The sequence below is a fragment of the Eleutherodactylus coqui genome, chromosome 13, assembly GCF_035609145.1.
Source record: "Eleutherodactylus coqui strain aEleCoq1 chromosome 13, aEleCoq1.hap1, whole genome shotgun sequence".
In the NCBI taxonomy this organism is placed as follows: Eukaryota; Metazoa; Chordata; class Amphibia; order Anura; family Eleutherodactylidae; genus Eleutherodactylus; species Eleutherodactylus coqui.
The window spans coordinates 17,639,137-17,656,237 of record NC_089849.1 but is presented as its reverse complement, the minus strand read 5'-3'; the positions used below and the strand labels follow the sequence as shown (position 1 = coordinate 17,656,237).

General features: G+C 41.8%; 1 protein-coding gene across 1 annotated transcript in view; it reads left to right on the top strand.

The window, feature by feature from the left end:
* Positions 1 to 7,107, top strand: part of CDH4 (cadherin 4) — a 200,863-nt gene extending 193,756 nt beyond the window's left edge. Inside the window, exons 13-15 of the mRNA XM_066585897.1 lie at positions 1,681 to 1,820; positions 2,107 to 2,271; positions 6,803 to 7,107. Of these exons, the coding sequence (XP_066441994.1) occupies positions 1,681 to 1,820; positions 2,107 to 2,271; positions 6,803 to 7,009 (512 nt within the window). The 3' untranslated portion in view covers positions 7,010 to 7,107. The remainder of the gene's footprint in view (positions 1 to 1,680; positions 1,821 to 2,106; positions 2,272 to 6,802) is intronic.
* The last annotated feature ends 9,994 nt before the right edge of the window (positions 7,108 to 17,101 follow it).

The following is a 17,101-nucleotide window of genomic DNA, read 5'->3' as shown; positions in this document are numbered from 1 at the left end:
CCAGGCCTCCAGTACCTGAACTTAGGTGGAGCTCCCCTGGCTCTTTTCAAGCTTGCCTTCCCTCACCCCAGACTTGACTGACTGACTCCCAGACTTCATTCCTCTTTCTAACCCCACCCACGCTCTGTCTTTTATACCTCACCCACTAACAAATTCTGGGCTACAGTGAACTTTCGTACCCAATCCCAGTCCTAGTTAGGGGGTGATTGACAGGGGACATAGCAGGTTAGGGCACATTCTGTACAGTCATGCAGGGTTAGTTTGAGGAGACACCAGACATGACCTTTCAGTGACCCAGACAAGGCCAATACACATAACAAAACACTAAGACACAGACAGACATACACACACACCACCCGAGGTAGCTGACAAAGTGCTGTGGGACCTCAACTGTGGGGTACTACAAATGTACCAAACCTACTTTACTATATGCAATTTTAAAATCCTATATGTCCATAGCAAGAATAAACCAACTTCTCCAGGGTTCCTCATGTGCCACACAGACCTATCTTATTGATCCAGACCGATATATATCTCAACAACTAACCTCTTCGAAATCCTATAGCTCCACTTATACAAGCTCTCTATAACGTGATCCCTGATGTTTGTTATGATCTTTTCAATGTTTACAACTCATTATACAAATGCCTTCCAATATCTATCTGTATCGCCGTGCGTGGGGTCTCCGAGGCAGATTATTGCCAAATTTTATATTCAAAATTCAATAAATACATTTGAAACATAAAGGCGATGTTCTGATAGCACACTGCCCCTTTACAGGACCTGCGATCACCCTGCCTAACTGTGGGGCAGTCACTACATGTGCGTATAATCGTAAATGTGCGTATGCTTTATAGTTATACGCACATGTAATTTATCTTTGAATAAAGGTTTATATTTTCAAAGCGGTATCCTTAAGAAGTGATAACTATTTAGACTTTTACAGTAGATTAAGGCCTCATGTCCACGGCACGCACAGATTCCGAGTGCGGAATCTCGCACAGAATCCGCCCGTGCCCATGGACCATTTTCTTACCTGTCCGGATGCAGTGTGGGTCTCCTCCATGCCGGCCCAATCCTTTTCTTTCTGCACGGCAGATGCATGCGGGTGTGCCCCGCGTATGCACAATGCTTTCCCCCACCCCAAAACTTCCTGCTTTTCCACGGCACGTCCACAGTGTCAGCTGCAGGTGTGCCGCAGATCGTATGGCTTCCATTGACTTCAATGAAAGCCGTCCGCGTGGGAATCCACAGAAGATGGAGCATGCTGCTATTTTTTCCCCCACGTACGATCTGCACGCCGGGAAAAAAACGACATGCGGATGCTTTTAATTATTCTGTGGACGCTAATGCATCCCTATAGGCGGCTTGATTTGCGGATCTCCCACGCGAGTTCCGCAAATCAAATCCGCCCGTGAACCTTGGGCCATAGTACCTGCTGTTCAGTGTTCCCCTGATGTACACTTTTGGAGGAGAGCAGAGGGAGGGAGTTTAGCAGCCACACTTGCTAAACTCCCTCCCACCTCCGGCTGCTGCCATGGGCTCCCATAGGAGCCCATGCAGCGGCCGACGTATTCCGGCCCAAAAGATAGTTCCAGGACGGCCAACATACGCTTGGGGGAAAGAGCCCTGATTGAGGAATAGGAAAGTAATAGAACTAATTGTTTTTTATTCTTCCAGCTATGGTCCTCCTGTTTGTCATGTGGATGAAGCGAAGGGAAAAGGAACGACATACAAAGCAGCTGCTGATTGATCCAGAGGACGACGTCAGAGACAACATCCTAAAATATGATGAGGAGGGAGGCGGCGAGGAGGACCAGGTAGGTTCACTTATATGTGGTTACTACTCCAAATACAACGATAGGTCAGTAAAGAAAGAGAATACATGCAAAACATGGGCACATACATGTAGTCCTGCTATAAATTAGAGTGTATGTGTGAAAATAATGAACTCGTGCAATGAGAAACCTAATGAGCAAGAAGGCATACTGAATATTCAGCTTCCGCTGCACCCAGCTCTGTAACAGGGAGAGGTTCAGTTATCTGTAGTTTAGTACTATCAAAACTAGTACTTTCCACCATACAAACACTTTGTTTTCTCACCAGGACTATGATTTAAGTCAATTGCAGCAGCCTGAGACGCTCGATCATGTTTTGAACAAAGTGGCAGGCGTCAGACGGGTGGACGAGAGGCCTGTAGGTGCTGAGCCACAATACCCAGTAAGACCTGTCATTCCGCACCCAGGTGATATTGGAGATTTTATCACTGAGGTAACTATTAATAAAGCCTTTTATCATACAAACTGCTGAATACTACCTGATAAATAGGAAAAGGAAAAGGTTTAGATATAAAGTTTGTGTCAATGAAACAAAGTTCATTCCTTTCATGTCTTATTTAGTCAGAACAGTAATTGGAGAAGCCATGATGGCTTCTTTTACATCTATGTCACATGTTTTTCAATTACTCATTATTACAAAAGTCAGCCAAATATACACTGAATGATCAATGATTTAAGAACACCTACTCAATAATGGGTCGGTCCATATTTTTGGGTGATCATAGTATTCAGACGTTGGGGAACAGATTCCAAAAGGTGAACAACCTTCATACTCAACTCACCTTATGCCCACTGCAGCAGCTCCATCAGTGGGTGCACATTTTACAGATAAGTGGGCACAGATCTCACAGCCCGCTGTAGCATATCCCAAACATGTTCAATGGGGTTACAGTCTGGTGAGTTTGGGGGCCAAGGCAGTGTGAAGAATTCATTGGCATGTTCCTCCAACCACTCCCTAGTGATCCGAGCTCCATAACACAGAATGTTGTCCTGTAGCGTCCACCATTGAAGGATTGTGGTTTGATGACCAACGGTCCAAGGCCATGCCAGGAAAACATCCCCCAGACCATGACACCGCCACAACCCCAATGGTGCATCCATGGGATACGGCTCATTGCTGTTCACACCTGGCCATCCATATGGTTCAGCAGAAATTGGGACTAGTCACTCCAGACTACCTTCTGCCATGTGTCCAAGGTTCACTGCAGTCTTTCCTAGGCGTTGTTGGCAATGGCACAGGATCTTCAGGAACACCCTTGTTGGTCTTCGTCTATTGAACCCCAATCGATGCAAGGCATGCTACATGATCAATGTGGGAATTTGTCTAACCTCCCGGCTGTTGTACTACTTGGTCAGTCGGTCCACTGTGGCAGGTTGCTGCCACCCGACACTTGTCTTTAGGCTCAACTACACATGGCCTGCCGCTATGTGATCTTCTGTTGGATGTCTGTCCATGGTTCAACCACTCTTGATACCGCGGTTCGGGAACAGCCAACAAGTGTGACTATTTCAGAAATACTGGCACCACACCTGTGGGCACCAGCACACCACGGTCAAACTCACTCAAGGTACTACATTTACCAATGACTGCTAAATGTTGCTTTCTGCTGCGCAGAGGAGAGGTCAGCGCATTATCGGAGAGCAGATCGTGGTACCGCGTTACTCATCGTATCACACGCCAGCTGTTCCTAATGCAGTGATTCTTCAGTGTATAACATAAGCACAAAGTAGCAAAAAACATAATATACAGTTGGAGCTAACATGAAGTTTCAGGAGTAATATATGAAGTCTATCATTTCAATCATAGCCCCTGTACTTGCCTGTTTATAACTGAATGGTGAGAGCAGCGCACAAGCTCTGCCTGCTCTTCCCTCCACCCTTTATAAGTTGCTGCTGGTCACATTGGAGTGTTAACTGGGGATTTACTATAGGAACCCTACCTATGAGGGTTAATTTACACAAGACAATTTTATGTCCATGTGTTTTCTGAGTCTACAGCCGACTAGTCTGACTGCACATAGTGGTGCTAATTCACACATCAGATTCTTCACCAAACACGAATTGTGTGAAAACAAAAAGTAGCATGCACTATTCCGATCCAATTTGTATGAGACTCGCCCATTCAAATCAATTGGGAGGCAAAGAAAGAAAATGGACAGCACTTGGATGCCATCCATGTATTCCATGGAACTGTTGCTAAAAGATGCAGAATTTTTTTTTACTGGGGCCTTTTTCAGTTTTTTTGTGCATTTTTTTGGATATAAAAAACACGACATATGGAAGCAAAAAACAGATAGACGGACCACAAATGTATGCCATACAGTACTCCACTTGGATTGAAAAAAGGGCCGATTTTTTGCAGAAGTAACACATACAAGTTTTTATGTGCTTATGTGAATTCGGCCTAAGGGGTCGAGGGCGATATTGGGCAGTGATTCATGGCCCGATATAGTGCTCCCCACCATCTCGTGCGATTTCCACGCCATTGTGAAGGTAGCCTTAAGCTCCCTTCACATTTGCGTTAGAGGCTTACTGCAGAGTTTCTGACTCAGATTATCCCAAAATCCTGGATGAAGCTATGCTATTTAGCTTGGGAGAACGTCAGTAAACAAGACAGAAGCCTGACAAAGTCCATTCTAGTCAATGGAGTCCATCTGCTTCCATCATAGGATGGATTGCTTTCCTGCAAGGATTGACGGAACAGGAAATCAGAAGCCCATACACAGATGTGAACATAGCATACCTGTAAGATACATAATAAATGTCTTAGGCTATGAACTTCACATTGTTCACTAACTCCACCTTGTATCTCAGTGGGATTTCCATACAGCCACCGCTGTGGCCCTGAATGGGACGACTTCTCTCTCCAAGGACACTACTGTCATTCTAGTTATAATGTAACATTTGATCCATATTTGTAGCCATGTGAAGTTAAAAAAAAAAAGAACAATTTAGTTTAGTTTATACAATAGGTACCAGAAGAATGATAGATCTGTAATTCTAGACACAAAGAATTCAGCAAACCCTAGTATATTTTTCTAATCAGTAATATAGGAGCTGGTACGATCCTTTGTGAGCGCAGCCTCTTTTATTAAAGAAAGTGCTTTCCTATTTTCTAATCAAATCGAGATTTTATTTCCTCTGAGACACTTGGCAGAAGTCAGGAATATTAAATGCAGCCATGTTTTAATTAGAATAACATATTGTTCTGGCTTTTTATCTGTCAGTGTTTTGCTCTTCAGGCCCACACAGTTTTGTGGAGTCAGTAAATTACTATATATCAGAATCTGGGGTTTGCAGGGCAAACTGACAGTATTACAATCAGTGTCCTAATTAAATGACCACTAATCCAAGGTTTATCATGTAGAAGAGATGTCTCCTATTAAATCAGTGACTTCGCCTAATAAGGAAGCTCAAAGATTTAAGTGCTTAAGTAATTAATACCAAAAGTCACAGATAAGATTTCCCCTTCTTGCTGCAGGTAATCATCCATGGTATATATTATTGCTCAGTGGGTTATTATTGGACAGGGGGAGAAGTCCCCACTTCTGGAGCCCCAAACTAGCAGCACATCATGTAAAAAGTTATTAGTGGGTTTTCCCACAACTTAAAATTGCTTTACAACATCTCTGGTTGCTTCTGATGAGGATCTGACTACTGCAACCAATCACTGGCCAAAGCAGAGACCTTATATAGCCAGTGATTGGCTGCAATAGTCACATGTCCTGGTCAGCAGCAACCAGGAAGTGCAGAGTGGCTGTGAAGCTATTTTAAGCAATGGGGAACCCCTTTAAGGCAAAGGTCCAGCACTGACTGTTACTGTATACGCTGATGAAGAGTAAGGGAAGCATGTGGCACCCTTAGGATGCTAATTTGAGGACCCGCTAATTTGTCTGACCTCATAGACTGTCTTTGTTGTTGATTATGGCTTATGCACACCACATAAATTAAAGTGCCCTATATAAATACGAGGCCATGATTTTATTAGAACACAAGATAATGCAACAGCTGCTGTGGAGCCCAAATTCTCTTCAATAAAGGCAAAGCTCCTGGGTCCCAATGCAAAATCTGTAACCAGCCCCCCATCTACCATTAGGCCCTCATACAGATTAGTCAAAAGTCATCCAAACATGCAGATTTCGGCAGGACCACACATGTGTATGGATATCTTCTGACTTTCCCTTGGCAGATAATGAAGTGGGAAAGAAGGATTGAGCACATTGAATTTTAATGCACAATTCTTCTGTCCTTCCTGGAGATAAGCCATCACCTGAGCGGTCTTCCTGTAGCTTTCTCCACTGCCCCTAAAATACATGAACCCTCAACCGAATCGACATATTTATTATGTGTATAGGGGAGCTGGGAGAAATAGCTATTGAAGGTGTATGTGCACCAAAACCAGGTGTGACTGGTACTACGTGCCCCCCCACCCCCACCCCCACCTTCATGGCTACACCTGGCCTATCTGGGACTTGGAGCCTCACAAAAGTGGATAAGATATAGGTTGCTTATATTACAGTGGGGTTCCAAGTCTTCTTATTTATTAAAAGTCCTCTATTAGTCTACCTAAAAAATTTGCACGTGCAACGTTTGGCCCATTGCATTGCCTTGCACCAATACGACTATGCGAGGGGTACATGCCAGATGTCATTACATTTGATGATAGCAGGTGTGATATTTGCCAACTGCAAATTCAGATAATGGCAGTGTGTGGAGTCTATGTGCTTCTGTGGAGGAGAGCCGGCAAGTGGGTAGAGATAGGGAAAGTTAAGTCTTGCTACTGGAGTCCTTTCTTCGTGCTCTCATCTGTCACTGCCTCCGCGAGTCCACAGATAGCTACAGAGCAGGAGGATGGTTTGTATCGCTCAGTATGAGACAATGCCTTATGATTTAGCATCAATATCACTGATCTGCCTCATCCCTCTCCAGTATCTAATGCTTTCCTTTTTTTCCTCCCCTCGCAGGGACTGCGAGCTGCAGACAATGATCCTACAGCGCCACCTTATGACTCCCTCCTGGTTTTCGACTATGAAGGCAGTGGATCCACCGCCGGCTCTGTTAGTTCTCTCAATTCCTCTAGCTCTGAGGATCAGGACTTTGAGTACTTGAATGACTGGGGACCTCGTTTTAAAAAACTGGCTGATTTGTACGGCGGTGGAGAGGAGGATTGACGGGACATCTGCATCTTATCAGACCATAACCTCCTCAGTTGTACAGTGGCAGCTTTCATTTTTTATTATTAAACTCCCGACTCCCACCCCCCTTCCTGACTGCGTTCTTTTTAGTGCTAAATTAGGCAAACTTTCTTTCTCGGCTTCATTCCAGTTTCACTTGGCAGATGCGTCAAGCAAAAAAAAAAAGCCTTTTATGTTCAGTTTGTATTTCAGTCTGTACCAGGTAAACAGCGTTTTATTCACTTTCTGGTATGCAATACATACGGTACATTTTGGAAAGCTTGCAGTCATCTCAGAGTCCTAGTTTGATCTAGGGAGTTGCATAAAGTCAGAACTTGACTGCCGAAAAGGTGGTAAAGGCTGAAGCTGCAGTGGATTTAGACACTGTGCCGCATGGAATATTTTTATGTAAAGGGGTATTCTGGGACTTAATGAATTAAAAGGGCTTAAAATTTAGGAATGATCAACTATCCTGGCGGCTCTCTGTCCAGCGTTACAGCCCCGGTGAATGCCACATGGAACCCGAAAGAGGCGCCGGGCAGTCACGTCCCGTACATTGTGCACATGACCGTTCTGTCACTCACAAGCTTCAACGGCCAAAGTAAAGGGATAAGGAAATATTCATTTTAAGCCCTTTTAACTTTTTTTTAAGTCCCAGCAAACCCCTCTTATCTGATTGTTCCAGCCTAAAATCCTGGTCAGATCTGATATATAAACATGAACATAAAAGATAAATAATTATCAGCACTTCTTCCCAGCTGGTTAAACAGAAATCACGCCATTCCAGGGAAGAAATGATTCCCCAACTGGAATGAAACATGTCTGTCACATTTTTTGTGAACTTACTAGGAATCCGGCATGTCTGCGTTCCATTAATGCTGCTTCCCGCCCTTTATTTTATATGTGTGTGCGTGTATATAATATATATGCGTTTATATTATAGACACCCTCACACAGACACACACACATCTGTACATAGGTGAGCAGGGAGGTTTCCTGAAGACTTGAGTGAAATGTCACTCTATCGTCTTAACTTGAAAAAAAAAAACAAATAAAAACTTTTTTTAAAAAGCACTGTTTTTACAAATGAAAACAAAAAATGACCAAAAAAATATGAAAAAAAATATAAGAGAAAAAAAATTACGTTTTTTGAAAAGTGCCTTTTCGGTACATTACGTGAGGTGATACAAGTCTCAGGAGAAGTCGGCGGAGGGAAGGGGGATTGAATGATGCCCAGAACGGACTATGTGCTAGACCCCACTGTTGGAGTCCGTCCTGGCCGTGACAAGGTTACACTGGAGATTTTTTCTTTTTTTATAGCTTTGATGTTAGTACCTCCACTGGTTTCTCTGGCAGTGAAGGGGTTAAGAATGCAGATTCCCTCATGTCTTATTTAATTAATGTACTTCATTATGTGTAAGGAGCTTCACTTATCACACATTTGATAATTATCACAGAACATCATAAGAAACTGTGGCACAAATATATCAGCAAGGCATTGATTATATTACACCAGAACTATGCATTCATAACTTAAAGGGGTTGTCTGAGCATCGACTAAAAGGTCAGTGACTTTTCTAGAAACAGCACCACCCTTGTCTAGAGGCTGTGCCTGGAATTGCAGTTTACCACTGTTCAGGTAAAAAGCTGAAATACAAGATGCGGTCAATGAAAAAATGTACGCAGTTTTTGGAAAAGCAAGACCCTGCTCTATCCCTTAGGAACCAATCATATCACGGGCAAACTCACTCATTTTGCTATAGCTGTCCAAAAACAGTACCCTGTACGCCATAAATTCCACCATATGTATACAATATGTATACAATGCATATGGGTTGTTATTTATAAGAGTGATTGACTGTGTTAGATGCTTTTTGTAACTGAACCTCTATCAGTTTCGCCTGATCTTAGCACAGGCGGAGGTGCCCATCAAGCCATCAGCTCCCCTCGCCCTGAAGAAATACAATAGACTGAACTGCAGAGGGTGTGATATCATTAGGCTACATTATCCTGAATCTATAGACGTAGCCGACCTGCGTTGATCAGTTTTAATGATGATCTATTTCATATTTATACAAAAAGATGTGTGTTGAAAATGTAAAATACCAGCAGCAGGCAGAATACTTAATATCATAGAAGAAAAATATTGACTTTAGGCAGCATGGACTGCAAGCCTTCTATGTAACAGACACGCCAATATTAGAGAAAACTAGTGTGTGGTCAATGTGCTGGAAGCTGCTGCCTGTCCTCTGTTCTGCATGTTTGTAGTATTATCAGGAACCAAAGGCATGACTGCTAAAGGCATGAACCGCTCCTTCCATTTCTCTCTATGATCCTCACTACAACCGCTTGTTCTGCAAATTTCTAGTATAGTTTGTCTTTTTTAACTGCTCACTATTTTCTAGATCTCAGCTAGCTGTCAATAAATCTATACGTTCATAAACACCTCTAACTGAGCATTTACTACAGCCGTAACCATTCTAGACAATCCTCTGCGGACTTCTTACTGCTACATTTACCTGCACTGATACCATGTAGCAAACTGGAAGCAGAGAAGAAAGATGTGTACTTTTAATGCATTACTAATGATATTATGCCCTTCTCCTATTTCCTATACGGTGAACATAAGGTATCACTGTAAAGTGCCCGCTCCATACATGCATCGTTGACACCTGCATACATCAACCGTGATCAGAGATGACAACAGTATTAACCATTTAAATGCTGATGTCAATTCTAACACTCACTTTTTAAATATTCTAGTTGGAATTCTGATATCTAAAACTGCCCCCCCATGATTAGATCAGAGGTGAATTCTAGGTGTCCTGGCAGCTTGGGCCTTCTGAAGGTCCCCAGGACTGCCATGAGTGATCGCCTATTAAGACGTGTCTGTGGCGTGCCATAATAGATTGTCGATTAGAACATATTATACAATATTAATAATCAAATGATCACAAGCGTCAATCCCCTACCCTCTATGGGGACTGGTGAAAATGTAAAAATTGGTATCGTTGTGTTTGTGAACTTCCAAATTATTAAAATACTATATTTGTAATCCCGCTGTGTTACTGCCATCAGATTAAAAAAGCAACAGCAGAATTGCACTTCTCTGAATAAAAAGAGTTTTTTAAAAAAATCATATACACTCCAAAATGGTATCAATAAAAACTACAGTACCCCTACAAAAAAACAAGCCCTCACATAGTTGTATCGAAATTTTTTTTTTAAAGTTATGGTGGTCAAAAGATGGTGACAGAAATCCAAATTTTTTTCCGGTATTTTATTTTTTTAAGCAGATTTACATTAAAAAAAAAAAAACTATATAAATTTGGTATCGCCATAATCATGTTGATGTTTATTCTGACCCACGGAATAAAGAGAACAGGTCATTTTAAATGCATTGTGCATGCCATAAAAACAAAAGCTCCCAAAAATGGTGCAACTGCATTTTTTTTTAAATGTTACCCCATTTAGAAGTTTTCCAATGTATTATGTGGTATGTTAAATGGTAGCCCTGAAAAAAGCCCTTCTATAGCTATATAACCAGAAAAATAAAAAAGCTGATTTTTTGAAAGTGAGGGAAAAAAAAAAAAGTAAAAAAAAAAAAAAAGTGCTGCAGCAGCACGGGGTTAATACTGAGGCTGTTACACAAGCGTTTCTCCCCTGCATAGCAGCATGATGTGTATAGTTGCTGGATGCAATCAGCAGCGCTCTGTCTGCATTTAGCTGCAAAGAAACACTGCCATGTAATAACACCTACGGGCCTGTTTTACTCGGGGGTGTTTGCGCAGTATTTTGCACGTGCAATACGCAGTGAATAGAACCCACTGATAAGCGTATTGTGCACGCACATTTTGTTTTAAAACATAAACAATACACAGAATGCTCTATTTTCCTATTTGCGTAAGAAAAAAAGAGAACATGTTAAACTCACTGCCCATTTCAATGAAGTCGAAAGTGCGCAAACATGCAATCCCCATTTCGCCAATACACAGCGCAAATATGCTTAGGCCTGTGTGATACTGGTCTTTGTTGACAGAGGCTTGATACGACTGTGGCAAATGCTCAGCTGTTGGTAACAGGTAAAGAGGTTTTCAGCCTTGGGAATGTAAAAAAAATACTATCTTTCTCGGACAGCAGAGATCTTGAAAATTATATGAAATAGAAAATGAGATTCACTTTTGTTACATCACTGGCTGAATGAACTTTAAAAGTGACAGCACTTCCTTGAGTCACAGACATGCTCAGAGTAGTTGTCAGGATCCTCCACTGCAAAAGGCTGATCATACAAAGTACTCAGCAGGGGGCAACAGTGAGCACAGGAGGAAGATTAGGATAAAAAGAATATAAAACCTGCATTCCTTCCTGAATCGTGATCTAAACCACATATTGTTAAGATTATTGTAAATATCTGAGGTTAAATAATAACTACAACGGACCTTATCTATACACTGAATGGCCACTTTATTAGAGACAACCATTTTGTAGGGTATTGTACTTCATTTGGCCTCTAGAAGAGCAGCAGTTCATCAACAGGTATCAGAGTATGTCAAGAACCCCCCACCACTCCCCCCCCCCCCCCCATTACTAGACTTCCACCTGCCTGACGGAAAGAGGTCATCGATTTATGCTGCTTTTGCCAAATTCTGACCCTCCCATCAGGACGGTGCAACAGAAATCTGGATTCAGGCAATGTTTTTTTACTGCTCAGTGATCCAATTTTTTGCTTTTTTTTCCCCTCCTACTGGAGTCTCGCCTTTTATCTTAGAAAGCAACGGCGCCACTACTGGTCATCTGTTGTTATAGCCCATCTGTACTAAGGAACGACAAGTTGTGCAGACATGTTAGATGGAGCACCAGTGTTGTATTCAGCCGCAATTTGCCTGATTGTGCAGTGACTTTTCAGCGATAAGTTGTTTCCATCCACAGGATCCCCTATCACTGGATGTTTTTCAGTGATCACGCCATTCTCAGTTTACTCTCCACAGTGTTAGACAAGAAGATCCCACGCAGTTGGTAGAGATATCCGTCCATGACTCATCCCGCACCAATGACCCGGCCTCGCTGGAAGTCGCTCAAATCGCTAGATTTTCCCATCTAATGTGAATTCATGCTAAAACTGATCCACGGAAAACTTGTCACGGGATTTTATGCCGCACTCCGGGGTCATGGGCAGAATTTCCATACAAAGAAGCTGCATTCATGAAGGGGCCGGGAGCTCTAATAAAGTGGTCATTAAGTATATCTTTTATCTTTGAAGGACTAGGAGCTCGTACCCTGTTAAAAATTCCTCCGACATCCAATGTGATCATCTCACAGTACACCTTTTCCCCAAATCCATGTCTTTTACCTAGTGCACATCTGTGCTTATACAAACAATCATGCATGGAAAATTTTGGTCAGACAGGATATGGAAAAAACCTATGCATCCAAAACCAAATAATAAGCTCTTCTAATGGGGCAGACGACTCTAGTTTTCTGCATTTCCAGATAGAAACAATCATATAGCGATTCAGGACTTTTTACATGAGAAATCAGAGTGCTGCTGTTTATTTCTAGTGTAAGGTTGAAGTTCCTAAACCTAGTTATCACAGGTTCAAGTCCCCTATGGGGACTAAAAAAAATGTAAAAAGCAGTTTTAAAAAGTTGTATTAATTATTTAAAAAAAATAAAAGGTATTAAAAGTTGAAAAAAAAACAAACAAAAAAAACATATTTAGCATCGCTGCGTCCATAAAAGTCCGATCTATCAATATAATACAATATTTTTGCTGCATGGTGAACATTGTCCGGGATTTTAAAAAATACACAACGCCAAAATTGCGCTTTTTTGGTCACGGGCTCCAAAAACAAATTTATAAAAAACAATTTAAAAGTGTACTCCAAAATGGTACCAATAGAAACTTCAGAACGTCACACACACACAAAAAAGCCCTCAAACAACTGTGTCGATGGAAAAACAAAAAAGTTATGGCTGTCAGAAGATGGCGACAGAAAATAACTATGTTTTTACAAAGACATTTTATTTATTTATTTTTTTTAAATAGTACAGCAAAAAAAAATATATATATACACATTTGGTATTGGTGCCGACCCATGGAATAAAGTTATCATGGTATTTTTGCTGTAGTGTGTGCCATAAAAACAAGCCCCCCCACCCCATTACACTCAATATTTTAAAGTTTTTCAGTACATTATATGGTACATTAATAGTACCACTGAAAAATACAACTCGTCCCGCATAAAAACAACGCTCAGACAGCTACATCAATGGACAAATAGAAGAGTTTAAATTTTTTTTGTAAGTGGGGAGAAAAAAAACGAAAATGAAAAAAAGGGCTGCGTCATTCAGGAGTTAATGATAAGACTGTGTATAGAAAAGTAGGATAATGTGCCTCAATACAGAAAAACTGTATAACGTCATGGAAGCAGGGTATCTAGAACGAGGCTTGCAGGAACTAGAATAGGTAAGATGATCAAACAAAGTGGTTCTTACAAGTGGGAAAAGTTAGAAAGAGGGCGAGAATCTTGCACAAGTTCTCTGCGTTGCAAGACATACAAAACTAGCAGCATGTTCTATCTTTTGGTGTTCCCTCGGCACGCTTCGCCCATTGTTTTTAATGGAACCTTAAAATACATTGCATGCCGTTACAATGTGCTACATTTGATATACATCTGGAATGGGTGCATGGCAGCACCAACGTAATGGTGATTATTTCAGGAGGGCCATGATTTAATACATACTCGTAAAACTGAATAACCCTCTTTATGGAATATATTGTAGCAGGTTATTAGGAACCGCATCCAGATGAAGTTTCATAGATTGTACATTATGACAATGAAATCACCAAGGGCAGTGCCTTATTGGAAAAAAAACTCGAGCATCGTGTTACATTCTGGCTTCTTGTCAAACACCGACTCCCATTTTTCTCACCAATTTCCGAACTTGCTTCAGCAGCAAGGATACACAGGGTCTTGAGATTACTCCGCACTTTGCATCATTCATCAGATTGTCATTGTGTTTACGAGGGTTTCAGAAAAAGAGTAGAAAGAAGTAGCTCGAACATTGCCGGAGAAGTGTGTGGCGTTCTGCATGTAACCAATACTGTAGACACATACTTGGTGATCTTGTTTTTCTGTATAACAATTATGCAATATCAAGGCTGATATGCTTTATGAGAGGACTTCCTGAGAGATCCAGTTCTTGACCAGAGCCAGGAGAATAGAACAATGACTAGATAACAGTCTCCCATAGGTCAGCTGGGTCCTCAGGGTACTATGCAATCCATGGACGACTGGACACTGGGATAAAATTCAGTCTTAAAAAGGGAATTTTGTGTCCTCGGAACACATATCTATTTAGCCATCTCCTGGCAAATTGCATTTCCAAAGGAAACATAAAACATTAAAGCAATTTCCAGGGTTCATTTCATTCAATGTATTTGACTATAATATACTAAAGTACAGAAACAGGTAAAAAAGTGCAGATTGAATATGTATAACTTGTGTTGATGTATAGTTGTTGAGTACATTACAGTCTACACCCCAAAAGCTGCATAGTAATGGTATTTAATTACCCCCTTCACTGCCACAGAGTGATGTCACCATGTTAGCCATGACCTGCAGATATCTCTGTCTCGCAAGTATGTCGCTCCGGAGAGACAAGGCCTCTAACTGATCACTGCACCATGTGTATATAATTTATACATGTGTAAATATATATGTGCACTGCTAAGCAAAAGCTGCTTGTTGTATTTTTGGGTGCGTGATCCAGGACCCCACAAATCGGCCTTTTACACTGATGTACGGTTTCCAAATCTGTCCTGAGAAACCTGGGAATTTGCTTATCTGTGCTAGCTGACACCACCGACACAAATATTCAGCCATGATATATAGGTTAATTCAATTCCCATGATGGCTGGAAACAGGTGAGCGTCGATTTCACTCTGGCTGACATCGTTTTACTTACTGCTTCCCTGCATGACTTTGATTTGACGATGCTATTCCCCCCGCCTTCACTCTTCTCCAACCCTTTCCCTGCATGTAACGTTTTGCGGTTCCCTCCCCAACAAAATATGCCCCTGCCCATAAGTGCAATCCAGGCACACGACCACGGAAAAGCATTCTAATAAAATTTTTAAAAAAGGACGATAAAAAAAAATAAATCTATCTGAAAAAACCTTCTTTTGTAAAAAAAACTGTCAACAGCACAAAACTTTTTTATATATGGTTGTTTGTAGTTTTTTTTTGTACTGAAAGAAAACAAAAATTGAGAAAAAAAAAAGGGGTGAAGAGGACCATAAACCCGTACATGTGTCTGTGTGTTTGCCTAATATTACAATTTCTTAAATGACTCTGGTTAATTGTGTGTTTATGCTGAATTGGATCCATGCCATCTTGCTCTGGTGTAAGAAAAAAAAAAAGGAATAAAAAACATAATTTAAAAAATAAACAAGTGAAATAAACATCCCGGATGCTCCCATGTGGATGTGTCTTTGTTTCACCTTGTTCTGTTACTAATAACGCAGTCTTTTAGGTTTGGTACTCGTTTCCGTTGACTAACTACAGTATATTTGTGTTTAAGGGCCAACATGGGAGCCAAAACAGAGAAAGACAGAAGCAAAAATCTTTTGTATGTGACTAACATGCCACAACCCATGTGTGAACAGTGCATTACAGGGGTTGTATGTTCAGAGACAACCCCTTTCAAAATGCATCCACCCATATATCAGGCGCAAACTGCGTCCAGCGTGGCATTTTCCCTGCATTGGGCACTGTTGAAGACATATAGTTTTACATGGCAGTCACTGAGATGAATGCCTGCCAATGTAATACAAGGACTAATTGAGCCCCACAGAACATTCTAATACAGCAGCTGGCTGCTTTGGCAGCTCATAAAGGGGGTTCCTAAACAGGAGACACCCTCCTCCCCATAACATCTTCACTCCATGAGACAACCACTTTAAGTCTCTTCACAGTTTGTTCACAAGATGTGTAACTAGATTTTATTCTAGACTATTTTTAAGGATTAGCTGCACTTTTAACTAACTTTTTACATGTCATAAAGATTTTGATCAGTAGGATTTTGCTGCGAAGACCACCCATGATCACTAAAACGAGGGGTCTGCAGCGTTCACCCAAGCGCTGTGCCCCAAACGGTTGTCTTCGCTACTTTTTGGCTCCTCCCAGCAGCTGAAGACGGTCACATAGAGTTCTATAGTAAGCTCTTATAGATCTCTATGAGGCCATCTTTAGTTGCCAGCAGGAGCCGAAAAGCAGTGAAGACAGCTGAAGGGGCACAGTTTTTGGGTGCAATCCCCTTATTCCAGCGATCAGCAGGGGTCTCAGCAAGGGGACCCCACTGATTAAAACATTTGATATGTCTCTACGACATGTCAAAAGTTAGTTAAAACTGCAGTTACTCTTTAAGTTTACATATAAAATGAATCTGCATAAAAAGTTGTCACCTAAAGGGGTTGTCCCGCGGCAGCAAGTGGGTCTATACACTTCTGCATGGCCATAATAATGCACTTTGTAATGTACATTGTGCATTAATTATGAGCCATACAGAAGTTATAAAAAGTTTTATACTTACCTGCTCCGTTGCTAGCGTCCTCGTCTCCATGGTGCCGACTAATTTTCGCCCTCCGATGGCCAAATTAGCCGCGCTTGCGCAGTCCGGGTCTTCTTATTTTCAGAATGGGGCTCCGTGTAGCTCCGCCCCGTCACGTGCCGATTCCAGCCAATCAGGAGGCTGGAATCGGCAATGGACCGCACAGAAGCCCTGCGGTCCATGAAGACAGAGGATCCCGGCGGCCATCTTCAGCAGGTGAGTATGAAGACGCCGGACCGCCGGGATTCAGGTAAGCGCTGTGCGGGTGGTTTTTTTAACCCCTGCATCGGGGTTGTCTCGCGCCGAACGGGGGGGGGGGTTTAAAAAAAAAAAACCCGTTTCGGCGCGGGACATCTCCTTTAATAAAAACATTTCTAAACTTATGTTGTAAGCCGAGGATATATAGGTGCTCAATGTATGTCTGGAGGGGTCCGACCCTCGGGACTGCCTCTTCTTGCTTAGTACAAAGGGTCAATG